The 25,860-nt window shown below is 39.6% G+C and overlaps 1 protein-coding gene across 3 annotated transcripts in view; it reads left to right on the top strand.

Moving 5' to 3' along the window:
• IGF2R (insulin like growth factor 2 receptor) overlaps nucleotides 1-25,860 on the top strand; it is a 57,712-nt gene that overhangs the window by 16,228 nt on the left and 15,624 nt on the right. For 2 of the 3 annotated variants that reach the window (XM_032101805.1, XM_032101808.1), the window contains exons 6-34: nucleotides 609-729; nucleotides 2,722-2,839; nucleotides 3,514-3,540; nucleotides 4,345-4,507; nucleotides 4,663-4,843; nucleotides 5,578-5,681; nucleotides 6,072-6,236; nucleotides 6,923-7,063; nucleotides 7,413-7,559; nucleotides 8,453-8,584; nucleotides 8,981-9,128; nucleotides 10,532-10,709; nucleotides 11,286-11,401; nucleotides 11,798-11,960; nucleotides 12,594-12,773; nucleotides 13,791-13,892; nucleotides 14,736-14,837; nucleotides 15,508-15,682; nucleotides 16,980-17,147; nucleotides 17,700-17,843; nucleotides 19,110-19,288; nucleotides 19,659-19,746; nucleotides 21,202-21,426; nucleotides 21,788-21,918; nucleotides 22,602-22,699; nucleotides 23,507-23,643; nucleotides 24,251-24,441; nucleotides 24,986-25,112; nucleotides 25,483-25,605. In XM_032101805.1, the coding sequence (XP_031957696.1) occupies nucleotides 609-729; nucleotides 2,722-2,839; nucleotides 3,514-3,540; nucleotides 4,345-4,507; nucleotides 4,663-4,843; nucleotides 5,578-5,681; nucleotides 6,072-6,236; nucleotides 6,923-7,063; nucleotides 7,413-7,559; nucleotides 8,453-8,584; nucleotides 8,981-9,128; nucleotides 10,532-10,709; nucleotides 11,286-11,401; nucleotides 11,798-11,960; nucleotides 12,594-12,773; nucleotides 13,791-13,892; nucleotides 14,736-14,837; nucleotides 15,508-15,682; nucleotides 16,980-17,147; nucleotides 17,700-17,843; nucleotides 19,110-19,288; nucleotides 19,659-19,746; nucleotides 21,202-21,426; nucleotides 21,788-21,918; nucleotides 22,602-22,699; nucleotides 23,507-23,643; nucleotides 24,251-24,441; nucleotides 24,986-25,112; nucleotides 25,483-25,605 (4,074 nt within the window). The remainder of the gene's footprint in view (nucleotides 1-608; nucleotides 730-2,721; nucleotides 2,840-3,513; nucleotides 3,541-4,344; nucleotides 4,508-4,662; nucleotides 4,844-5,577; nucleotides 5,682-6,071; nucleotides 6,237-6,922; nucleotides 7,064-7,412; nucleotides 7,560-8,452; nucleotides 8,585-8,980; nucleotides 9,129-10,531; nucleotides 10,710-11,285; nucleotides 11,402-11,797; nucleotides 11,961-12,593; nucleotides 12,774-13,790; nucleotides 13,893-14,735; nucleotides 14,838-15,507; nucleotides 15,683-16,979; nucleotides 17,148-17,699; nucleotides 17,844-19,109; nucleotides 19,289-19,658; nucleotides 19,747-21,201; nucleotides 21,427-21,787; nucleotides 21,919-22,601; nucleotides 22,700-23,506; nucleotides 23,644-24,250; nucleotides 24,442-24,985; nucleotides 25,113-25,482; nucleotides 25,606-25,860) is intronic. The other variant, XM_032101807.1, reaches the window with a different exon arrangement.

Here is a 25,860-nt window from a genome sequence, read left to right as displayed (position 1 = left end):
CTGGTGCACCTTCTTCTCAGTTTAGACCTATATGCATAAGGAATTAAACCAGCAAAATCACATATTTGAAACTTGCTGAAAAGCTTTGTTTAGCTGTATATTCCCACTGTGTTTTTTACTCTGCAGTTAAATATGTGTTTTGTGCCCCTGTTAAGGGTTTAATACTTCCAATTCTAGTGAGAGGTCTATTCTTTTAAACATCCCGCTAGTGTGAAACTTTTTGCTGACAGCTTTGAATCAGATGGTTAATAAGAAACAAGGGGGTAAAACCTTCCCTGTAAGGAGGGGTTACCCATTACTTGGTTATGGGAAAAAAAAGAAATACTTGGCACAATTTTAGAACTTTTCAAAGCCCTGTGTATCCAGCAGCTGTACTAGCAACTAACTGCATCTACTTTGGCAGGAAGGCTGAATTAGCTGTCCCCAACCAGGGCAGCATGAATTGCCACAAGCACTCCAGGTTTTGTCTTGTCAGTTTCACATTCTAATGTAGCCCGTTTTTTAGAAGTATTTCTAGAAGAACCCACAGATAAAATGGCAAGATACTTCAGGTAGAGCAGGGCTTAGAAACAGAGTCCTATAACTTCTTTTCTGTGTGCTATAACCAGGAACTTCAAGTGGAGAGACCAGAAGGTGCCCCACTGGCAGTGCTGCTTGTTTGTTGCATGAAGGTGTGGCATATGATGTTGGCCATCCAAAGGAGCAGCTGAAGCTTCAAGGCAAAGACAGGTATGTAATTCTTGTGGTAATACTTCTCTGGACACTTCAGTCGTCTGGCCTGGAAACAACACTCTTGGTAACAGATGAGTCTCCTAAAATTTAACATTAATACCTCTTCAATGTTTAAGCATTAGCAGAAAAAATATTCAAATACTGTGAGAGCAGTCTGTCAGGCATTCTGTGGTACTGCCATAACAGATCAAATTTTCTCCTTTTTGTGAGAGACTCCTTTTTACAGAGTTGCAGAACTCTCAGAAGCAAGGGGTGATTGGTGCTCTCTGCCCATAAGCAGTAGGGTAAGATTTAGTCCTGTCTGCCTACTGTCTGAGGGCCCACAGGGTAAATGCATTTGGCTCACTGTGGATTTATGCACTGTATTTGGCTCACTCTACTCTTCAGAAGTACTTTAAAAGTTGAGAATAGGACCAGATGTTGCCTTTCTGGGTTTTTTTTTTTCTGCCTTAATGAATTCTTAACAGAAGAAGTAGGTAAGCAATGCAAGACTTAGTGTTCCTTGTGGTGGTAGAGCTGGAATTTCAAGAAACTTTTCTTGATGATGCTTCTATTTACTGCCTTTTGTACTGTAAGTATAGGTTGAAGTAAAAAAAAACCCCAAGCCAACAAAACAACAAAAAACCCTCTAAACAAATAAAAAAAAAGAATGAACCAACCAAAAAGACCCCCAAAAACCACCCCACCACAAAAAACTCCCACCACCAGCAGAAGCAAACCATAATCAAACAAAAAACCGTGTTAAAACGCCACCCAAACAATCTCATGGGGCTTAGGGAACTTACTTAACATGTTGATGTTTCTGATCAGGTCATCTGAGCCTGCTTGCCTTGTCTGTAGGGTCAATAGTACCCTTGTTGACTTCTGCAGTACTCTCTTTGTTTCAGATGCCAGCTGAAGAAAGCAAGCAGAATAAATTAGTAACAGGGAGGTTCTGACCTATCTGTGGTACAGCTGAGGGTTTTATTTTAGTTTACAAATGAAATTGTTAGTTCTTTGTTGCAGGGCTTTTTCCCCCAGCATGAATAAAGTGACTGAGCTGTTCTGTACCAAGGCAGTAGCTTACATCTGAGGAAGCACAAGCTTGTTCTCATACTGAAGTGCAACTAGGAGTGCTCTAGAAAAGTGCTAGGCAAGCAAGCTTACCCCTGCTAGGGTTGGAGAGCTCTTCATTGCTTCAGGAATATTCACTGTATGTGTTCTATCAGACTAGGGTGGCCTGGGAAGGAGTAAGGTGATTGGATATCTGTGTCCTGAGGTACAGAAGGGCCAGCTAGAGGTGTGGCTAATCTGAAGCCAGAATGTCACTGCTCTGGGAGCTGTTGTCTTCTGCCTGTTAAACTGTATAGAATAATAATGCATAGCTGGGAAGTTGTGGTGATCCTCCTGTTCTCTCATCCAAGTCATCTTGCTATTTGTCTCTCCCTGTCAGATAATTACCATGTGTTATTCTCCTACTCCTGCCTCACCTGATCTGACCCAGTTGCCTTGCTCCTGTCAAATTTCCTGATGAGTTCGTCTTGCTGTTAATTCTGGGGGCAGAATGGGAAGAGTTTATACATAGAGAGATGGTAAAGTATAGGAATCTGGCAAAACCTGAGTGGATATTACTTTCAAAACTCACAAGAACTTTTGCCACATCTGCTCTCCAGCAGCAGTTTTGAGAGCAAAGCTGCGAGTGTTCCTGTGACTGTAGCTAAATTCTTGGTACAATATGGGTTACAAGGCAATCAGCATAGTCTTAGGTAGGGTACCAGAAGATACTGTATTAAGTAATTTTGCTGGGACTATTTTAGTCTTTATTTTTAATTAATTTTAAGATTAAAGGAATGAGTACCTTACAAAAGTTAAAAGTTGCTTTCAGGAGCAGGGGTACGTTGGTATATTCTGCCTGAGAGTCTGGCAAATATTGAGTGTTTCAAGAATGTCTTCCTTCTGTACAGTGCAGTGTCTTAATTCTCTTTTTGGTTTGTTATTTTCTATTTCTAGGCTTGTATTGAGTTATGAGAGACAATACATGCATGATGAAGAAAGGCCAGCCTTCTGCCTAGGCCATAATCCAGCAGTGACAATCACTTTTGTTTGCCCATCAAAGAGGGGAGAAGAGGTAACTTCAGTGTTTTACTCTGTGTTAACTGGTTGGTACTAACTTTTTTGTGCATTATCTTTAATTTTTATTCAGGCCTGAAGAAAGCATAAATATTCTTGGCTTGTAGCTTGTGAAGAGTGTGAGATTCTAGATATGGTCTTTAAAGTCTTCTAGAACTTAAGAAGTAACAAGAACTTGAAAAAAATTTCCCCAGGAGTGTGTTGTCTCTTGTATCGGTGAATTTGGTTGTCCATTTAAAGGTTCAAGGCTTTTTTCTAAGCATAGGATGGGCTTAGTGTAGAGTTAATCCTTGGCACAGAGCTTTGCTTGCTAATGAGCACTCTTCCTCTTCAGTCAGGATGGCCATGCTTATAGCTGTTGTGTGGTACTTGGTCTCTTTATTAATCTGTTCTTCCTCAGGGGAAAAATAGTAGCAAGTAAGTGTCATTGAATGGCAAGAGTCTGTCTTTTACTAAGCAGGCTCCTGAATTATTTTTAACTTCAAATAAAATCTATGGTGTTAAGCAACAGCTCAGTTTATGTAGGACAGTGTCTTAGCCTAACTTGAATGCAGTGTGACAGTCACTTCGATGTGATGCTGGGTAATTTCAGCAACCTATGCACCTTGAATTGGGCTGAAGTGACAAATGCTAATGCTCTACCATTTCAAATAGTGATGCTTTTCATTGCAGGTTAATGAGGAGGGAACTCTTGTCTGGGTAATTCTTGGTTTAATGTTTAGTCCATCATCTGTCCTAGATCGGTACCATACTTAACTCTCATTGCTGCAGAAACAAACCCGGCTCTTGTCTACTGTCACTTTGTACTACCTTGCTATAGCTATGCACTCTTGTAGCACGGGAAATATTACTGGTGATACTTGTGCCTGTAACTGACCTGATACCTGTGTATCTGCCAATTGTTCCAGTGGATGGCAGAAATACAGATTTATGAAACAATTTGAATTTCTAACGTTTCACTTTGAAGTGAGGAAAACCAAGACTGCTGCTTCTCCCGGATGTGCAAAAGTATTTCACTACAGAAAACTCATCTGACAGAAATGTTGGCTTAAAGAGTTCTCAAATGTCTGTGTCTTGATTTGGACCAAGGGAATTAAAGTTGCTAAAACACCAGTGCCTAAAAGTCTACTTTGCCTTCGGAGAACATTTGATCTCTATTCCCTGCATTGAGAACTTCTCTGAGGCAAACACAATCCAAGCTTAGGCCATTTGGATTTTTGCATCTTTACTTTTCCCAACACATTAAGGAAAAGTACTTTTTAGAGTACTGTTGCTTCTCCTGTCCTGCTGCTAATGTCTCATGCTTTACTTCTGCTTAGACTTGTAATAGTTTGCCACATCACTGATAACACCTGTTTCTGAAAGGCCAGAAACAATGTTTGCACATCTTACGTAATTTAGTGGTGAAGTAGTTGTTACTCATCTTAAAGGAATGTGATACTGTTGCTTGCATATTTCAAGTAACTCTACTTACAACTTAAATTCTGTTCACTTCTGTATCAGAGTGCAGGTCCCAAACTTACAGCAAAAACAAATTGTCGCTATGAAATTGAGTGGGTTACTGAATATGCCTGTCACAGGGATTACCTGGAGAGTAAGAGCTGTCTTCTGACTAATGAGCAACATGATATTTCCATTGATTTAAGTCCACTTAAGCAATTTTCAGGTAAGCTCAATATTTTTCTTTTGTGTTTGTGGTTGTTACTAGCCAGTTTTGTATTTCCATATTTAGGGACAGAAAAAGTGTCCTCTGTAGATATATGGAGTTTCATGTCTGTCCTGATGTGTGTTAAAACACTTTTTTGTTTGTTATTCATTCAGAGTATGTCTCACCCTATTTTGCCAAAGATGACAAAGAGGAGTATTTCTATTACTTGAATGTATGTGGGAAAACCACTGCAGGTAACTGCAAGGACGGTACACAATATATTTCATCTTGCCAAGTAAAACGTTCTAATAACCAGAAAAAAGTGGCAGGAAGATTTGCGAACCAAACCCTAAGGTGTGTAAGTGCTCTTTAGCCCTGCTAACTGGTCTGACTGGTCTTTGTTTTCTGCTTTGATGCTTACTTACTTATCACGTAACCAATAGTTGATACAAAATGCAAGCATTTTTGCTCACTTTTTTGTTAGAAAAACTGTAACAGTATACCAGGATAGCATTAACAGAGGCGCCAGTGGGGTTGGCAGAGGCCATTGTGTAGACGGGAAGACTTCCACTGACCTGGTTGTCCCAATTGCAGATTGTGCTGTACTGCCTATTGTCCTCCTTTTTTCATGTTTTACATGTAAAGTAGTATCAGAAGAAGCTGATTCCCAAGTGGTACATAGGGACAATAGTTTGCATGAGATTGTAAAACAGAGATTAATTCATGTCGATACAATCTTCCATTTTGTCTGTGACAGATTTGTTGCAGTGATCTTCCAGGAAGTATGACTTCCTCCACTTGCAAAAACAGCCATACAATAAACTGATGGGAAAAGATATTCTACCATATCTAGAGGAGCTTTAGAGCATTCTTTAAACTCTATAGAAATTAATGAAAAGTGATCAGAAAAATCAGGGGATGCAAGCCGTCGTTGCTGTAGAAATGCCAGTATTGATGTTGAACTAGCATTTGTTTTCCCATGGAGTGAGACAATTAATAAATGAACCAGAATGTGACTTCTGTTATGTGAAGAACACTGTGTGGTTGTCTGACCCCACATTTCTATCTAAAACTGACTTCTTACCCAGATACTCTGATGGGGATCTCACTTTAATTTATCCGAACGGGGATGCGTGTAGTTCCGGCTTTCAGAGAATGACCATCATTAACTTCGAGTGCAATGAAACAGCAGGTGAGTTTACCAAGCTGTGACAGCTCTGCTCAGGGTTTGACTTTTGTGCTTGCGCGTAGACCTTATGCCCAAATGAATGCTTGCTTTGAGCCATAGCTAACACAAGAAATTAATATTGTTACAGTAAGCAGTAATTTCAATGTCTAGCAGGATGTGCTGTGTAGTAGCACTGCTAGTCTAAATTTACACTGATGATTGAGAAGATGGAAGTATAAAAGAACCTTTTTTTTTTCTTAGCCAGCGGTAAAAAAAAAAATCCAGAAACGCAAGTCCTCTGCAGCAAAGGGATTTTTTGTCTTCCTTGCTCATTGCTAGTCCTCAAGTCTCCTTGCTTTTTTCCCCTTCCCCCACTAGAAACCTAATATCTGTTCATCTGCTTTCCATGTTAAGGTAATGATGGTAAAGGAATGCCAGTATTCACCGGTGAAGTTGACTGCACCTATTTTTTTACTTGGGATACAAAATATGCATGTGTTAAAGAGAAAAAAGATCTCCTTTGCAGAGTTACTGATAAGAGAAAACACTATGACTTGTCACCTCTTATCCGCAGTTCAGGTATGGCAATAAAAACCAGTTTTCAGTTACTTTTGTCCTGAGTTTACATGCCATCTCTAGTGCTATTCTTTAGCTGAATATTAGTCAGCTTTTGCTGTTCTTAGTGAATTTCTGGGATGCTGGTGTTTGCTTCCCTCATTCCGAACAGACTGAGTGCCTTATGAAAGTAGCCATGTCAGTGACTGCCTTGGTTGCTGCCATCTTAAGTGGTTTTAAGTCACAGAATCACAGTTTGGGCTGGAAGGGACCATTAAAGATCATCTAGCCCAACACCTCTGTCATGGGCAGGCACACCTTCCACTAGACAGTTTGCTCAAAGCCCCATCCAACCTGAGCTTGAACACTTCCAGAGATGGGGCATCCACCATCTCTCTGGGCAACCAGTGCTAGTCAGAACCCACCATGGCTCAGCAGCTTCCACCCAGTGGTTTGTGCAAAGGGAATACCTTTGGACCCATCCAGAAATGGCAGGATTTGGCAGCTGTGGCTTCATGGGACAGATGCAGGTATAATCTCAGCTGGTGGGGGAATGGAGCTGAGATTAGGGCTTCTGTGTGCTGGGGGATGCTCTGAAGGAGAGGTCATCACAGAAATGTGGGGTCCTCTATAATAAAAGGCATTTTGGCATGGAGATGCTGGAACAATTTAGCCAGATGACTTGTTCTTGACAACCCTCTGTATTTCAGAGTCAGCCCAGAACTGGGAAGCTGTGGACAGTAGCTTTTCAGAGGTAGAAAGGAAACGTTACTACATCAATGTCTGCCATAAAGTGTGGAAGAGAGGAGGAGCTTCCAGCTGTTCAGATGGTGCTGCTATTTGCTCTGTAGGTGAGTCAGGGGTTGTTCATGGTGTTTCTGGAGTTTTTTTGGTTCATTGCTTTTTTTAAGCCTCTGAAGGCTTGTCACTTTCTCTGCAAATGGGGTTGGTTGTCCTGAGTGCCTTCATTTATTCAAGGAAACAGAAGTTAGGAGCATGTTTCTCTTCTGATCTCAAAGATGCTTGAAGAAATAATGCAAGTAGCTTTTTCTAACTAAAGAGCCGTAGGCTTTGTAGCATGGTTTGGCAAGGTAAAATCAATGTTTTCTCGTTAACTAGACAAATGGAAAGTCTTAGAATCTAACAGAAGCTTCACTTCTTTTCAGAGAAGCAAAAGTTCTGTATTTACTGTCTTTACAGATAAGCAAAACAACAGTAAGAATCTTGGAACATTTGTATCTTCTCCTAAAAAGGTTGGAGAAAATATTCAACTTATCTATTCAAATGGAGACAGCTGTGGTTCTAAAGAAAAAATCCAAACAGTACTCACTCTAATATGCAGACCAGGTGAGAACATCCACACCCTGTTCATTGATCCAGTTAAAAACTGAAGGTCATCTAATAAGCCCAGACATGAGTGCTAAATATTAGCATGTGATTTTGTCTTTTATCTCTTTCTATGAAAAAGCTTGAAGCATCGTGGTTTGTTTGAATGATGGCAATGTAATTGTAGGTATTTAGTTCTGTTTACCTGTTATTCAAGTACTCTTTAAAAACCCTTGAGTAGGTCTCTTGAAATAAGATTCTTCCAAACATGACTGAAGTATGTTTAAGTGTTTAAAACTCCACAAATATCTGGAAGCTATACGAAGCACTTTCTTTCCCTAGATTGTCTTGATGGGAGTCGTTCTCAACTGAGATCAGATACTTTAGCCTTCTTTTCCAATAAGTATGGTTTGTACCTAAACTGCTGGCAGTTTATGAAAAACAGAAACATTTGCAGAGGTTAATATTGTTCATGTTGATTACAATAGTCTGATAGTTAACTATCTCTCAGGGAAATAGAAAACCTGTGTTCTTCTACCTCAGCCTTAAGAAGTTGAAACTTCCAAGTGTGCTGGCTTTTAGGATCAGATTATGCATTATTTCCTAATACAGCTATTGCTTTGTTATAAACACACCAATTTAGTGTGTCAAAGTAGACATTTTTTCAAATATTGTGATAGTTCTCAGGAGCAGATTGAGCCCTCCACCTTTACTTCTGGGCTAAAATTTTATTTTGGGGAGGAGGATGCAAAGACTTAAAGTACCTCTTCTTTGAAAATGGAATCAAAATTATTTTTCATTAACAGTTATCTTGGTCTGCTTTTCTGGGGAAATTAATGTTCTTAGGTAGATTCCTAGTTCCTGTTGGCAGCCTGGCTGTCTGTATGCATAACACATTGCTCTTGTGATACCAGGTGATCTAGAAAGTGCTCCAATCTTGATGGCTGAGCGTGAGTGTTCATATGCATTTGACTGGTATACTGCTGCTGCCTGTGTCCTGTCTAAAACTGAAGGAGATGACTGTCAAGTCTCTGATCCTCAGGCAGGTATGTATTTCTGTTCAGCAAGTTGAAAGGTCATTAGGGATAGAACTTGTGCCACAACAAGTAAGTCCTTTTGATGCTCAAGAGTAAAGTGAGTTCAGCCTAATGCTATAAGCACCCACAGTTTTAAGTACGTGCATATGGAAGATCAGAACAGCATGAGCTTAATACTCCGCTAGTGAATGTAGGAAAATAGATGAAATGCACATTTTACTGAAGTAAATCTCTCTCTATAAGAAATCATGCTTTTAGTTTGTCCATTTTGTTTCTGGAACAGTAATTACGTAGAAGGAGACTTACTCAGGGGGAGGTGAACTAGCCATGTGACTGACTGAATCAAAACCTGTGAGAGACATCGGAACAAAATCGAACTGATAAAGTTTATTCCTTCCTGATTAGGCTTCTCTTTTGATTTATCACCTCTGGCCAAGGCAAAAAGTTCCTATACGGTTGACACGGTGGAGTACTTGTTTTACATAAGCGTCTGTGGCAGCCTGCCTGATGACCTGTGTCACACAAAGTCAGCAGCTTGCCAAGTAACGAAAAGGTGAGTAACTAATTCTGTTGTCTCTAAGAGATCTCTCGTTGCGTGATGTGTTGTTGTCTGTGTGCAACAATGAACAATTTGCATGTAAAGTAATTACTGGGCTACCTGTAGTAGACTCAGGTAATTTGCATATAATTTGAAGTAATTACACTGCTAGCTGTTTCAAGCCAAATGCACATACATGTAATCTTACTTACAGCTAACTTGTGGGATGGAATGTGCCCATTGCTCTCCCTTTTGTTATCCAAAAGCACTGTAAACTCTAGATTAACTACTGCAGCTGTGTTAAGGCAACCTACAATCCAGAGATTGGGAGTCAGCTGTATTCCAGGAGCTGGCCTAAAGAATGTGAGCTTGCTGCCCTTGGGATGAGCAGTGGCTGCCTTAGGCAGAGGTGAAGCCCAGAGTTTAGGTGTTGCACCATATGGGCTTAGGTTGTGCCAGTGGAGGTTTAGATTAGATACTAGGAAAAATTTCTTCATGGGAAGGGTTGTCAAGCATTGCAACAGGCTGCCCAAGGAAGTGGTGGAATTGCCATCCATGGAAATGTTCAAAAAATGTGTGGATATGGACTTGAGGACATGGTTTAGTGGTAAAGATTTGGTGGTGGTGCTAAGTTGATGGTGATTGGACTTGATGATTTGGGAGGTCTTTTCCAACCTTAACAATTTTATGATCTCCATTACTAAATGTGCTGCGCAGGCATGGTCCCAGTGTGTACTGCTACTCCGACAGCATCATTGCTTTTGCCTCCTACAAACTATGTCTGAGGTAGTATCTCTGCATTTCAGGTTGCAGGTCAGAGATGGGGTACAGGGCAAACACTTGCAGCTGTATATTAGCTGGCTCTATCTGAGTTACTTCCAGCCAAGGAGAGTTCACTGCAGACCCTTAAAATGTTCTTCAGGGGAAAATGGTCAAGCTAGGTCTGATAGAGTCAGTGTTAAGTCAGAGTGAAGAAACACTCCTGAACCAAAGCTGATACCTAGCAAAGAGCTGTTGTGCAGTGCTAGGTCTTCACTGCCCATATATAATTGGATGAGGCCAGTTTGACCCCAAGTTGAGGGTGTCTGCAGTTGAGGGTGTCTGCAGTTTGACTTCTGCCTTGGAGAATGAGAACTTGATGGTATTGTCACTCTTTTAGAGAAGGGAGTATTAAAGTTTTCTAGATATCTAAGCAATATGTAACTTCCTTTCCTTTTTCTGTTCATGTTTTAAGTTTCCTTTTGGCAGCATTCTTTTTATCCCAGCTCACGGAGGTCTAATCAACCTTATTTTATTATTATATCTTGCTGTGGTGTCTTGTATAAACTTACTTGTGTGGTTACTATTTGTAAGACTTCTCTTAGAGACAATTAATTTTGCATTCTGTTCACTCTCAAAACTCACTTCTTCTTTTCTAGTAAGGATCAGTCTTGGAGTCTTGGACTGCCCAGTTCCAAACTTTCATATTATGATGGCCTGATTCAGTTGACCTACAAAAATGGTACAGCATACAACAATGAGAATAAAATACAGCGATCTACCCTTATAACTTTCCTGTGTGACCGTGATGCTGGAATAGGTCAGCCTGAATATCAGGTAAGAAGCTCTGTATGAAGAAAGCAAGGGTCTCCATCCTAAAATACTGACAAGAATAACTACTAGGTCAGTACAAGCAGAGTGTTATGTGTGGAAATATCCAGTACCTATAAAGCAGACTAAAAGAAATAGTTACTTCTCTTGGTCTATTTAACTCTTGTTGTAGCCATAAAGCTTACCTTGGCCAGTGAACACTAAGCTGTTTACCTGGATTCAGATTCTTACCTCACTCTCCTCTAGTCCCTGGGCCATGTAATTATTAGTGCTTTTGATTGTCTTTTATTTCTAGCTGGGAAAAAGCCAGACTGGCTGAGAAGTAACAAACGGTAGGACTGTGTGTCCTGTAACATAGCAGAGAGCAGTTTAACAGAACCAGAGCAGATTTTTTTGGCAAGAGCATTTTTGATGACACAAGGAATGACAAGATCTATAACAGAACAGACCAACACAAATCAGTCTGAGAAAGTATATCCCAAAACCAAGGGGAGATGGCAAGCTTGACATATAATGGAGTAGCTATGAGTCGCAAAGTCATCTGTGTGGAAACCCTCTCTGACCTATTCTGCTCATTTGTAGAAAGAAGATAGCTATACCTACAACTTCAGGTGGTACACTGAACATGCTTGTCCAGAAATTCCACTGGAATGTGTTGTGACTGATCGCAACACCATGGACCAGTATGACTTGTCAAGGTAGGAAAGTGACACATGCAGTGTAACTTAGCTATTCTAGTTTGGTGTTCTGGCTGATAGTTCTGGCTGAAGTTGGTTTCCTGTGTAGACAGCACCAGAAGCTTCACCTGTTGTAACAGTCTTGACTGCAAGTGTGTTGAAATCCCTCTAGTATGTTGAATTGCCTCCTAGGATGTAAACTGACTTTTTGGGATGGTTTTGCTTATAAAGACTTACTACCTTGTCAACTGTGCTCTGTGTCCCAGGAGTATTCTTTCTTAATTGTAGCACTTAAAAATGAGGGGGAAAAGTTACTCTGGAATGCCTTCAGGTTGCTCTGTTTCTTGAGATTGAGAAGGGTAGAGAGAGTCTATGAGGAATGTGTGTTCTTAGAGTAGAACTTCTCTTTCTGCTCAGATTAGCAAAATCTGAGAAGAGAGGTGAAAACTGGTATGCCATGGATAACTCAAGACCAAGTGAGCGCAAGAAGTACTACATAAATGTCTGTCGACCCCTGATTGCTGTCCCAGGATGTGACCGGCGAGCATCTGTCTGTCAGAGGGAATACAGGCTTGTTTCTGTGAGTACCCTTTACATCCCAGCTCAGAGCTGGTTTGCCACAAGTGAGATTGAAACAGACACAAGTGAGATTGAAACAGACACAAGTGAGATTAAGACACCCTTGTGAATTCTGACTCCTTGTGCAAAGGAATATTCTGTGTACCCATACCGTTGCATATCCATAGCAGAATGATAGACCTCCTGTTCACCTCTTCAGAGACCAAAGCTTTAATTTTTACAAGTGTACCAATGTCATGTTTGACATTCATGATTTTTTGCCCTGTGTTTCAAAGACAGACAGACTGCATCTCTTCTGTATGAGTTGCTGGAGTCTCAGAGACTGCTAGGAATACACATTTCTTTAGGAACAGGCTGTCATCCTGGATATTTTGTCCTGCTTCTAGCTTGTTTTAGAATCAGCTGTGGAAAAAATTTGTTTTAAGATTCTTTGTTGCCCCCCCCATCCTGGTTGTGGAGGTTGTCTGTTACATATGTGAAACAGAATGGGAGAGAAATGTAGAGATATCTCTATACCTTTGTTACCTTCAAAACTCTCAAGATACCTACTACAATACTCTTGTATACAGGTTATTTTCTTTTTGGTTGTATCTATTTTTTTAAATGTTGCTGACATGCTTTTCTTTATTTCTAGGCTTCTTATTCTGAAGTCACTTCTATTAGTAATCTTGGTGTTGCCAGCAAAGAACTAGTAATTGAAAGACCTGGACATGTTTCTCTAACCTATGCAAATGGCTCTGTGTGCATCAATGCTGATGGAAAGACAACTACTTATACCACCACCATCCACTTTGTCTGTTCCAGGGGCACTCTTGTAAGGACAAATGATCTTCCAGTTGTTATTTCATCATAGTAGGTTTTTCATGAAACCACATGAAGACGTGTAGTGTATAGCAGATTTGTGACAAGGCAGACTTCTTGAGGTGTTAAAACAGAGATATAAAAACAAAGCTGATTTAGATGATAGAGAAGCACATGTCTCAGTATTTTACATAAATAAGAACTAGATAAAAACTAACAGCTTTGATGGACAATACTATTTCAGACTGGTCCAATTAGCATGAAAAATACATGAGGACTTAAAACTGCAAACATTATGGACCCTCTTAAGAGGAAGAATATTGTAAAGTGTATCTTCAGGCTTAGGTTCTGCATCCTCCTTAGATTATTAGTTCTAGAATTCTTAAATCTGTAGAGTTTTCAGTGATAGAACTCCACATATTGAAGTTTAGACTGAGGGGATTGTTAGACTTAAGCTTGCTTGGTTTTGTGAATCTGCAGGTCTTACTCTCATCACCCACATGTTCTTTAGTCTAAGAGATGTGGTGAAAAATCTGTGACATGGAGCAGTTATGAACTGCAGACATGAACTGCTTTGCTTTTGTCTGAAAACTGACATGAAGTGTATATAATTAATATTCCTGATATCTTGGTACCTCACCTAACAGGCTTATGTTGCTTTACTTTTGCTTTTTTTTTTTTTTTTTTTAATTATGGACTATGTATTATACCCCAAAACTCTTCAAAGCTTAGACTGAGACAAGATCTAGTTACACATGTCTAGATTAAATATCGAATTTAATCTGAGTATTTGGATGTCAGATTCAGTTCTTGGCTAATGCTTGGTGACATGGTAAGTGTTTAACTAGACAAAATTTTCGATGATGACCTTCAAGGTAAATCGGGGAGAGGGAATTTGGGTGAGAATTGTATGCCTTTGTAGTGAAGTCTTTTAGAAGAACCTGACAGTTTCTTGCAAGGTGGAATCTCAAACATGAGAAAGTGATAGCTATTACACTTACTCTGGTCTTCCTCTGCAATCTGTTTCCAGAGTAGCAGCCCACGGTTTATAGCTATTCTGGATTGTGTGGCCACTTTCTTATGGGAAACTGAGGCTGCTTGCCCAATCAAAGAAACAAAAGATGATTCTCAGGTGAGAAAGGAGAATGTAAATTGTATTTGTAGTCCCAATGTACTATTTTTTTTTCTAGCACTCTTGGTTGCTGTGTTTAAATGGCCCTTGAAGATAACTAACTAAAGTGAAATCTTAAGTTGATCATGATGGAGTCATGTGATATCTTATTGCTTTATTTTTGAAGTGTTTCTGAAATGTCTAATTTCTGACCAAAGTATTATTCAGGTGATTTCTCTTGAGAACAGTTTACTTGCTCTTGTAATTGAATGTTTCATTCCCTTGCTACGTTGCTTGTAAAACTGAGTTTATATGTAAGGATATGTATTGTCCTTGTTTTGTGCAGATCATCAAATGAGACTTTTCTTTTTTCACACTAAACCCTCAGATTAGCTCGGTTGGAGCACGGTGCTAATAACACCAAGGTTGAGGGTTTGATCCCTGTTTGATCCCCATACGAGCCATACATTAAAGAGTTGGACTTAGTGATCCTTGACGGTCCCTTCCAGTGCAAAATATTCTGTGAAATCTACTCAGTTGCTTCTACTTTACAGGTCTCAACACATAAGTGTGAAGACAGCCCTCAGTTAAAATTTCCTTGCTCTTACTAATATATGATGGATGCCATCTGTTAAATTCCACTTTGATATGTTGGTGTGGCTGATGTCAGTGAACAAAAATAATTGAATAAATGTACAAAAGAATTGAATGAAGCTACTGCCAGAGCTGTATTCTGGTGTTCTGGTATGCAGGCTAGGAATATGTCTAAATCACTACTTTGGTTCTTGAAACAAGTTAGAGGTAAAACCTAAACAGAAGAAATGCAGAAGGAGAAAGTAATTCTGTTGTAATTTTTTTTTCCAGTCCTGCTCTGTGCGAGATCCAAACACTGGCTTTCTGTTCAACCTGCAGCCATTGGCTTCTGATGAGGGCTATTCGGCTACTGGTAATGGGAAGAATTTCTCGGTAAGGATTTCGACTGTGCAGTCTGTTGTTTATGAGCGCTGTTGTTGCATTTTTTTGTCTTGCTTAATGATCTAGTGGAGCTTTCACTCAGTCCTCTTAGGAAATATGAGTTGGCAGGAAAGCACTGTGATTGAGAGAAGGAATGAAAGATAACTTCATTCATCTGAGATGGTCTTAAAAGCGTTAAACTTCTGGTTCTTGGTGAACATAAGGTTGCCACACTTTTGAGGCTACCTTTCTGAGATGATTTTCCCCTTATGGACTCTGTTGTGTACTACCAATTTACCTGCTGATTCTGAAGAAATCGACAGGGAAAGCCTAGAAAGGGATTAATCTGTCCATATCAGTGTTTTTAATGTAATCTGCACGTGTCAGTAGTCCTAGGCTGTCACAGATAAAACTGTAGTGGTATCTTAGGCCAAGAATGAACTTGCTGAACCACACCCTGTACTTCTAGTGGGGAGAATTTGTGGACCCTGTAATCTGAAGATTGAGGATACTGTTACTGTATTATAGTTGAAATGTCTGTCGTTTCCAGACTGTAAGACAACCATGTTGTTTGAAATAGTTCTTGGCAAGGGAGTTTTACTGATGTAGAAATGGCTACGTGGACCTTGTTTTTCTGATGCAGTTAATATTCTGTATATCTACATGTTTTCAAACCTTCTAGCTAAACATTTGTGGACACTTGCCATATTGTGGTAAAATCAATGGCAAAACAGCTGCTGGGTGTGAAAGAGAAAATCTGACACCTGTGAGGTGGGTGGAATTGGACAAAACCCTCTCTCTATCCAGTGAAGGGTTTCTCACTCTTACCTACAGAGGTCCTCTTCATGTGGAATCAGGTGAGTTCTGGAAATACACAGTGGAAATGGATGCTTGTATTGTAAAAACTTAGTGTGACTGGTCTTCATTCTTTCTTTTGTTCATGTACTGAAGTCTGTTTGGCTTGGTATTAATTACTTAAACAAACTGGCTCATATGGAAATTTCAGGAAGAAAAAAAGCTACACAGAATGGTAAAGGCTCAGTTTTCAGTAATACATGTGCATTTCAAAACTCTAGGAAGGTGACTCAATACAGTATAGGGCTTTTTCCTTAGCAGATGAAAAATAGTGGTCCTTGCATAGAGAAATGGATAGTCAAATAAAATTAACTCTGGCTCTTTTTCTAAGTGAAGTAATAGCTTTTATCTTCAGTTTCATGGATAGTGCTCTCTAAAGTTGTTTCATATCTGAAAGGTCAGTTTTCAGTAAGCTTATACTCTCCTGTATGGAATTTTTTGAATTAGTGCTCTAATACTTCATGTACACCTACTTCATTAATTTAAGTCTCTTTTGCAGATAAAATGAATGAAAAATGTGTATCTAGTTTTTTGATATTACATGTTCTCCAATTATACTGAAACTGAGCTTCATAGAAAGAAATATGACATTATAGCAATAAGAGACTTTGGGAAAACTGGGTTTTGAATTCAGGACCCTCAGATGCTTCTGTGTGCTTGTCCTCTGTACAAATTGCTGGGGTGATATCTCTTATTTTCTCAGTTGTGACATTTTTGTACATAATATGTAGCAATGATTGAGCTCTTACGTATTTTGCTTTGAGAGGTTCTACAGTTTTTATAACACTACTAAGCATTTTGATGACACATAATACTCCCTTACATAATTCTGTCACTTCTTGAGAACTAAACAGAGCTTAAAATATAGTGCTTTGATAGGATCAGTATTATTTGTTCTGCAGTCATTACACTGAACTTCTTACAAACAAACAAAACCCCCAAACCCAGAACTTCGTGTGATGTAATTTAAAAGCAGTAATTTAAAGCTTTTTTGTTTCTTCATATATGTCAAAGAACATAGGGAACACAGGTCAGTGAAGGTAATTATGTTCTTGAAATGTGTCAAGGCATTTTGGTCTCTTATTTGTAGAGGTAGTTGGGGCTCCTAGGCAATTTTTCATAGCTTTCTAAAGAATGTTTGCATATTTATAGCTAAGACCCATAAGGAGTAAGGTAGTGTTATCCTTGAAGCAGCTAGTAATAAGAAACTGTTAGAAAATTGTGATGTCATGTATTAGTTCGAACTTAAATTCAGATGTTCCGAACAGAACTATCAGCAGATAAATGTTTGTTTTACAGGAACATCAGACATGTTCAGAGTGACTTTCATTTGTAATGATTCATATCCTGGAGAGCTTAAGTTTGTGCGTGAGGAGATAAACACAGTGCTGGATGTCCATGATACTTTTTTTGAGTTTCACACAGCTCTTGCTTGTGCTCCTGCTCCTGTAGATTGCCAGGTTACAGGTAAGTACCTGGAATTTGAGTGGGCTCTGTCCTGTGTTGGAAGGACTAACTGAAAAGCAAACTTCTGGTCAGTGGAGGGCTTTAAGAATACCTATTGTGAAGACATTTGTAAGACTTAAAATCTTTATAGAAGTTGTAGGGTAGGAGAGGAGGCAAATTGAAGCAGGTTTAACTTACACAAACAGGGAAAGAAGCTAATTTAAAATGTTGTGGTATACACAAGAAAGCTGATAATTACTTTGAAAACTAAATAATCCTTATTGTGACTGATGCTGCTTCAGCCCAACTCTGAAGCAAATGAGTTAATTTAGTATTGACATCTGTAAAAATGCACCTGTGAATTGTGGAGAAGTTACATTTGGGAAGTAACTGTCAGGGGAACTATGATTTGCATTTGGCATAGTGATGTTCTGGTGGCAACAGTACATTCTCATAATATGTATCTAATGGGATTCTGAAAATTATTTTGAATTGTATATTTGTCAGTGAAACCGGTATCATTTCAAACCCAGTTCTGCTGTAAGTTCTCTCAGTTTACTGCATTTCTTCCAGATGCTGCTGGCAATGAGTATGACTTAAGTGACTTGAGCAAAGAGGGTGAGCCATGGGTTGCTATAGACACTTCAAAGGAAGCAAAAAAGCGAACGTTTTTCTTGAATGTCTGCAAGCCCTTGCCCTATGTGACTGGATGTCCTGGTAAGCCAAGTGGCGAGCACTTCTTGACTTGTGGCTTCTGATGCAAGACGTTATAGTCAGAATGATGTTCCTGCGTATTTTAGTAGGGTTTATTGACTCTGTCTATTTAATCATGGAAATAGCTTAGACCTGGGTGACATGTGTCAGGAGTATTAATAAACAGACTTTTGCAAACTGAGAGCAGTCTTAATGCTTATCAGGATTCTCGCATTGAGATGTATGTGAGTGCATTTGGGAAAATTGCATGGAGGGCAGTATTGCTGGGTTCTGTGATTTTATTATTATTTTTTAAAGAAGATAGGAAAGTGTCATAGTTTAACCCCAGCCAGCAATCAAGCCCCATGCAGCTGCTTGCTCACTTCCTCACTCGTAGGATCGGGGAGAAAATCAGAAAGGGTGAAAGTGAGCAGTTTCAGGTGAAGACAGTTTAATGGGCAAAACATAAGCTGTGTGTACAAGCAAAGCAAAACAAGGCATTAATTCCCTGCTTCCCATGGGCAGGCAGGTGTTCAGCCATGTCCAGGAGGGCAGGGCTGCATCATGTGTAACAGTCACTTGGGAAGAAAAACACCATTATTCCAAATGGTCCCCCCTTCCTTTTTCTTCCCCCCACTCTATATACTAAACATGATATCATATGGTCTGGAATATCCCTTTGGTCAGTTTGGGTCACCTGTCCTGTCTATGTCTCCTCCCAGCCTCCTGTGCACCCCCACCCCCTTGCCAGTGTGGCAGTATGAAAGCAGAAAAGGCCTTGGCTCTGTGTAAGCCCTGCTCAGCAGTAAGAAAAACATCTCTGTTATCAGCCCTGTGTTCAGCACAAATCCAAAACACAGCCCCATACTCACCACTGTGAAGAAAATTAACTCTACCCAGCTGAAACTAGTACAGAAAGTCAAGTGTTGTTGAAGTCTCCTAACTGAATGAGGCCAGAATGAGAAGCTTATACCCTGTCTTACTGCATTTCTAGCCAGTTCAATGTATTTAACACTACTGTAGTCTTTTACAAGTCTGTGGAACCAGATAAATCAGTGGAGTTTGAAAGATTTCAGTGTTTGCAGGACAGTAACTTGTTCTATTCCTCAAAGGCTTTAGGTACACAATGTCTCTATCTGTATTTATGAATATGTGTGTGTTGTGTTCTGCTTCAGGAGTTTGAGACAGTTTACTTCGAAGCTCTCTTAAGCTACCCTGTTATATTATTTTGCAATAAATTTAACTCTGGTTGTCAAAGCTTTGAGCTAAAATCCAGTTCTTTTCCTGTAGGTGGTGCCATAGGATCTTGTGTGAAATACGCCGATAAAAGCAAGAACCTTGGAGTCATTCAGATAAACCCCCAGGCTGCTACCGATGGGTCATTAAGCATTATCTACTTGAATGGTGACACATGCAAAGAGAATCAGCATTACTCTACACGTATAATCTTCCAGTGTGATCAAACAACGGTAATTTTCTGTTCTACTTGTTGTTAATGAGAATTTTAGTGCTGGTAACAGAATAGACCGTGCTTGCTCCTCTTAAAATGGAGAGACTGGTTCTAAAAAGTAAAAACTTACATACCAGGTTTTTCCTTGTCTCTTCTTAATAAAGCTCTGTCTGCCTTACTGAACCTGTAGAACACAACAGTGAACTATCAGAATCCTGTGAGCCACCAAAAGCAGCTCTTTGCTGAACATGAGTACTGGAATTTGATAGTGGAGATCTTAGACTGTGAAACTGCAGTAAAAAAAAAAGCCATGCATGTATGTTTTGAGACTTGCAGTGTAAGTAAGGTTTACTTGTAGTAAGCCTCCTTCATATGGCTCTTTTCTGCAGGGATCACCAGTGTTGGAGCAAGAGACTGACTGTGAATTTGTCTTTGTTTGGAGGACCTTGGCAGCATGTCCTGTTCACAAAGCAGAAGGTAAGTGTAGTTAGTTGAGCTTTAAATTCTCAATCAAACTGTACAAGTAGTAAATACTTAGGAAGCTATGTTGGTTTCTTGCCCTGTGAATCTTTCTGTAAAAAGTGTTGGCTTGTGGAGGGATGCCTGTTCTGAGCTTTAAACTAACTACAAATCCTATCTAACGATGACAGGCAAATGTACTTGCCTATCTAGGGAAAGAAGGTAGTATAATAATGCTGGTTTAAGAAAGCATTGTACTACCTTATTAAATCACAGACAGACTTGCTAGTAAATATTAAAGCATCAGGTTTCATGAGAACAGAGTTGATTCTATGCCTGGCAAGTCATTCCCTTGTCCCTCACTGTAGACTGGAAGCAAGGCTTTAAACTTGGCCCTTGTTAAACAATGGGGGAGAGACCAGTGAGAGAGTCTCGGTTTGCATTTGACTCCAGGATGTACAACAAGGAATCACAAGTTCTAGTTCTGGTACTTGATTATCATCTCTTAGATGGAAGGTTAAGTGTGTAGGCATCTTCTTTGCCTTTGCAGGCTTTTTTTTGCAGCTTGTAGATAATTCCTTATAAAACATCTGGACTTCCTGTAAAGGATCTATCACAACAGTCCTAGACATTATTGAAACTGCCAGTGATCTCACGTGGCATGAGGAATGTTCACAAACTACTGCTCTGTAGCACATAATTACTGTGCAGGACACTGGTGACTGAATTGTGGTTTTGAAGGGAGGGAAACTGATGTCTTTAGCTTGTTACCAACTTGTATGATTGAGAAGAGCATAATGTTCCTGTGATACAATCTGATGATTTTTTTTAAAAAGCTGCAGAATATTTAGTAAAGAGTCACTTTAAAACTGAGGAGTTGATCAACAGCAAAGTCACTGACATATATCAGCTAACGAGACTCATGAAACAAGAATTTTCCTAAATCTTCTTTTATATACATCTTTGTAGATTTGTTAGCTGGAGTAAATATTTCCTATGACCGATTTTTTTTCTTAAATCAGCAAACTTCAGAGCTGTTAAAAGAAGATACAAGACTGACATCTCAGACACCTTTTGCTTTGATTTTGTGACCTTGCTGTTCTTTCTAGATAATTAAGCAAGTTCTGGACTTAGTGTCTCTGATTCTGTACTTAACCTTCAGCACAGCTGAAGGAAGCACTTGAGACCACTCTGAGGTAGTTTTTGAATTACAGTGTGACTTCTGCATCTTGCCTTAGTGACAGTTATAAAAGAAATGTGCCATTTATACATAGTCACATAGTTCTAGATATTGGTGACTTCATGAAATGAGTTCCTTAGCTGAACTAAGATGGTTCTTCAGTGTTAAGGCACTAAAGTAGCTACTCATTTTTGTGGCCTTATTTGTCTTAGTAAGCCTTAATTATCCCCACTGTTTTTGGCAAGGCTAGTAGATCTTAAGTTGTATTTTAAATTCTTAACTTCTCTTTAAAGGAAAGGATTGCCAGGTGAAAGATCCAAGGTATGGTCACGTTTTTAACCTGAAGCCACTTTCCAATGATGACATAAAAGTGAGCACAGATGAGTATGACTACTACTTCAGAGTTTGTGGAGAAATAACACAACCTTGCGGCGTGGAGGGTCACAGTGTTGCGGAGGGTCACAGTGTTGCATCCTGTCAAGTAAAGAAGATGGACAGTACTTTCAGAAAAGTAGCAGGTACTGCACTTACCGAAACAAACCTAGGGAACGGGAAGATTAGCCAGGGTGTAATAGAAGAAGGGTTCTTGCTAATCTTGTACATCTAATGAGATAAAGCGCCTCGCTGCTTCTGCTCAATGTGCAGATAAAATGTCATACATGTAGTTACCTTGACACTCAGTTACAAATGAGCTCAACCTTACTGTACTGGAGTAGTCACTCAATAACTAGATTGCAAGTTTTAGAGGAAGATTGAAGTCTGTCTATCAGTTCTTTAATTGTGCATGTTATTGCTGTTTGTGTGACCCTGTTGTCAGAAGCATTACTGCAGTTGTGTGTTTACTGTAGCTGTTGACTTTTCTCAACTCTTTGCTTCTAGGCTTACGTACAGACAAACTGACTTTCAAAAATGGTTTAATAATGATTAATTACACCAGTGGAGAAAAATGTCATAAAATATATGAAAGATCAACTGCCATATTATTCTATTGTGACAAGACTACATCTGAGGTTAGTTTCAAAACATGCTTCCTGTACATACTGTCTTCCAGAGTTGCCCTCTTTTTTTAAAGTATGGAAGGGTAGGGTGAAGAACATGAACATGCCTGATCATTTACAGGTTAGACAGGCGATTCAATGGTCCTGGTAGGGGACAAAAAAAAGAAGAATGTTTTGAATTTCCTATTTATGGATGGTACCTTTATCATTGCCCAGGAAAATCAGGGCATGTTGTTCCTTTAAGGGACGTCTATCATTACCAAAGCTCTTGGAGAAGTTAGGAAGGGATGTTCTTCCGTAAATAACAGCTGTTTCTTTGTAAGAAATAAAAGGTAGAAGGCCTAATGTGCAGCAAAGCAGGTATTACATGGCCAGACTAAGCTGGTTAATTGCTTTTAGTATCTGTCTGTATTTGTGCATCTCTTCCTGTTCTTAAACAATGGTGTCTAGAATTACTTTTCCTCTTCTTATTTCATGGGGGAGGCAACAATTCCTAATGGCTACCCTTTTATCAGAAGTGTGCACGTGGATAAACTCAGGTTTGGGAGAAGCCATGCTTTTCAGCTGGTCAGAGGCATAGTGTGGCTCTAAGATAATATGTATGTTCCTGGATCTTCCTGTAGCATGACTGAGACATTTCAGTTTCAATGTGTCTAATTGAGAAAGCAAATTACTTTTGTCTTGTGTTCTTTCAGCCTGTATTTTTGAAGGAAACTCCAGACTGCACCTACATGTTTGAATGGCATACTCAGTATGCTTGCCCACCTCTTAAATCTACTGAGTGCTCCTACAAGTAAGTTGTTTCCACAAAACTAAAATGGAGCTGTATGTTGAGAGAGACAAATACGGCCTTCTTGCAATTCAGTGCACCACTGCTCCTTTAGCTGTTGTGTTTTGACCAGCTAATGTAGCATTCAATGCCAATGCATATTTTAAATAACGTTTGCAACCTGTGCTTCCGAAAACTAATTTCATTGGAAAAAAAATACTTTGATGTTCTTCTGGAGAGTAATAAAAGGGTACTGTTTGGTATGTATTTATTGATGGTTGAATGCTGAGTATGTTAGGTTGTTGGAAGTGTCTAGTTATTATTTAACAATATCTAATTTGAGTAAGACTACAACTGTCGGTTTGAAACTTCCACCAAAGAATGCTTCAGGAAAAATGTCGTTTAAATCTGTCACAACCAAGTATTAGCTCATTAAGATTGCGTTAGTGGGATCAAATGTGGCTAGTAATTGGCCCAGAGTTTGAACATCTGGCCTCATTATAGGTCACTACCCTAAGGTGAAACAGTGCACTGTAACTGTGTGTGTGCATGCCATGCACTGAAAGCCAGCATGCTTGAATTAAAAGTTGGAATTACTCTTGCATGGGCTGAGAGCTGTTTGCATGTGCACAGTTTCCGTGGGGATAGCTGGTGCAGTGATATATCTCTCTACTGAATTTGAAGTTTCTGGGGAGCACTGAGTTCAATGCAGACTTCTTTTCCCAGCGTAATTCCCTGCTTAGAGTTATCAGGTTAAAATTACTGTAGTAACTTAAGAATTGCAACTTTAAAACACTTAATTATTTTGCATGCCTTTAATCTTTTGTACAGGGATGACGAAGGAAACTTCTATGACTTTTCATCCCTGACGCGACATAGAGAGAACTGGGAGGCAATTGCTGTATCTGCTACTACCCAGAAATACTATATTAATGTCTGCAAGCCCTTAGTACCATATAGTCCTACACGTAAGTGCAAAATAAAGATATATTCTTCCTATAGCTAGGGAAGGCAAGTGGTAGGACAGTACTGCTGATGGCTGTTCTGGGTGAGAAAAATCACAAAGGAAAGTATGTGGAGACAGTGGTGTGGTTTCAGCACCAGAGGGAAAGGTAGATTGTGGGCCTGATTTCCGTCTTAGTGGGTGAGATTCACTAGCAGCTCTTACCTTCTCTTGATAACTTTGTCACTCTGGCTCTTCTGTCCTTATCCAAAGTATGCTGTAGCTCTTAAAGATTAAAATAATCAGTTCAGAATTTCTCTATGGCATCTTCTGATTGACTCTATGTTTTGTGCAATGCAAGGCCAGACTGTAGCTTTCCAGTCTGTAGCAATCTACTTCCACTGTGGTAGCTGCCACTACTTGTTGCATGACCTTAAGTGAAGTGAGACAATTGCTGCTAGTTGTGATTTTTGGGGAAAATACTCCCCAATGAGTATGGTTTGGACAATGGCCTGGAGATAGATCCATAGAAGCCATAATATACCTGAAAGTCGAGTAGTGGAGTTTTATTCCAGGCAAGTACACCTTACTAACATTTGGAGTGATAATGCAGTTTTTGTTTATTTGTATAGGTTCCTGCCCTTCTGATGCTGCTGCCTCCCTCATTGAGGGTACAAAATGTACCAGTCTTGGGGAAGTTGCTGATGGTCCTCATTGGGAAAATGTCACTTCTGTCCTGAAATACATTAATGGAGATCAGTGTCCAGATAAAATTCGGAAGAAAACAACAGTATTGCGCCTCAAGTGTGATGAAAGCAAAATTGTAAGTGGGTTCCTTCTGCTGGGATTTTGTGTTCATGTATTTTAGAAGCTGAGCAATTTTAAAGAGGTCATTTTGTAGTCTGTTGGCACAAATTTTGTCATCTGTAATAGTGTCAGATCATCTGCTTCCATCTTGAAGATGAATGTAGTGCAGGTTGGGAAGTGTGTTTCAGTTAGTAAATAATGCTCTTGGCTGCGTAGTTCTTAATGCTTGCGCATCTGTATGCCTTGCCATTAAGTACTCTTCTATTTGATGAGATTTGAATCGCCTTTTGGATTTTCTGTTGGCCTAGGCTGTCTTTAGCTCTCCTCTCATTAATTTTATTTCTCCTGACAGTGATTCTGTACTGTTGTGTATTTGAAATAATCACAGTAAAATACTCGGACTTTGGATAAATTCACTGGACCATGATGATGTGTTGGTTTCTAGGACTGGTGTGCTTGAATTGAGCTCAGCTGCAGGCTGCAGGGATGAACCTGTTGGCATGGAATCTTAACACTATCACTCTATAGAGATGTCACTCTCTCCACTGTTCTGTGTTTAGGAATCAAAGCCAGAACTTATAACTGCCATTGAAGATTGTGAATATACCTTCTTATGGTTCACTGCTGCTGCATGTCCTCTTAAAAGCAATGTGCAAAATGACTGTCGGGTAACCAATCCTGCAACAGGTAAGGAGGAGGCTTCAGGATTTTGTATGTGGAAGAGGCTGCTGGAAGCAACACTACTGTGTTTGTGTTCTTGAGGGACTTCGTTAGAAAAGGGCAGTGTGACACATCCTCTGGAGGGTGACTAACAAGCTTACTGACAGCAGAAATATCTTGTGCTGCAATATCCCTTGGAAACATAAATAGTCTATAGTTCAAAACTAGTTTTTCCTCTGTTAATGTGAGTAAGTAACTGTTTGCCTTTCTAAGCTAGCAGGCAAAAAGGGTCCGGTTAGCCTTTCTACTGAATTAAGTTCCCGAAAGTTTATAATACAAAGAAATGTCTTGATTTTGAGTCTGAAAGAGATTAAGCTGTTCCCTGATCTCTCTATAGGCCACCTCTTTGATTTGACATCATTAAAGCGAGAGTCTGGCTATACCATCAGTGATTCACACAACAGAATAATTGACTTGAATGTTTGTGCTGAAGCTAAAAGTTCATGTGCTAATGGAGCTGGTAAGCATCTTATCCTCTCTGGTACTGTAATCATTGACTATAGGGTAACCAAAAGAAATGCTTATGCTCAAGTTTACGGTAAAATGTGATGTTTTACTTCAAATGCAAAAGGAGTGAAGGGAACAGCTGTGTGGCTGTAATGACTAGCAAAAGAACCTAAAACTGTTTTAGGAAATGAGGCCATGTATTTCTACCAAACACCATTTGCATGGACTCGCTTCAAGTCCCTGTCCCTTTAGTTCCTAATGAATGGGT

This window comes from Corvus moneduloides, chromosome 3 (assembly GCF_009650955.1).
Source record: "Corvus moneduloides isolate bCorMon1 chromosome 3, bCorMon1.pri, whole genome shotgun sequence".
NCBI classification, from domain to species: domain Eukaryota; kingdom Metazoa; phylum Chordata; class Aves; order Passeriformes; family Corvidae; genus Corvus; species Corvus moneduloides.
The sequence above is the reverse complement of the archived record's forward strand: the minus strand, read 5'-3'. Positions and strand labels throughout refer to the sequence as shown.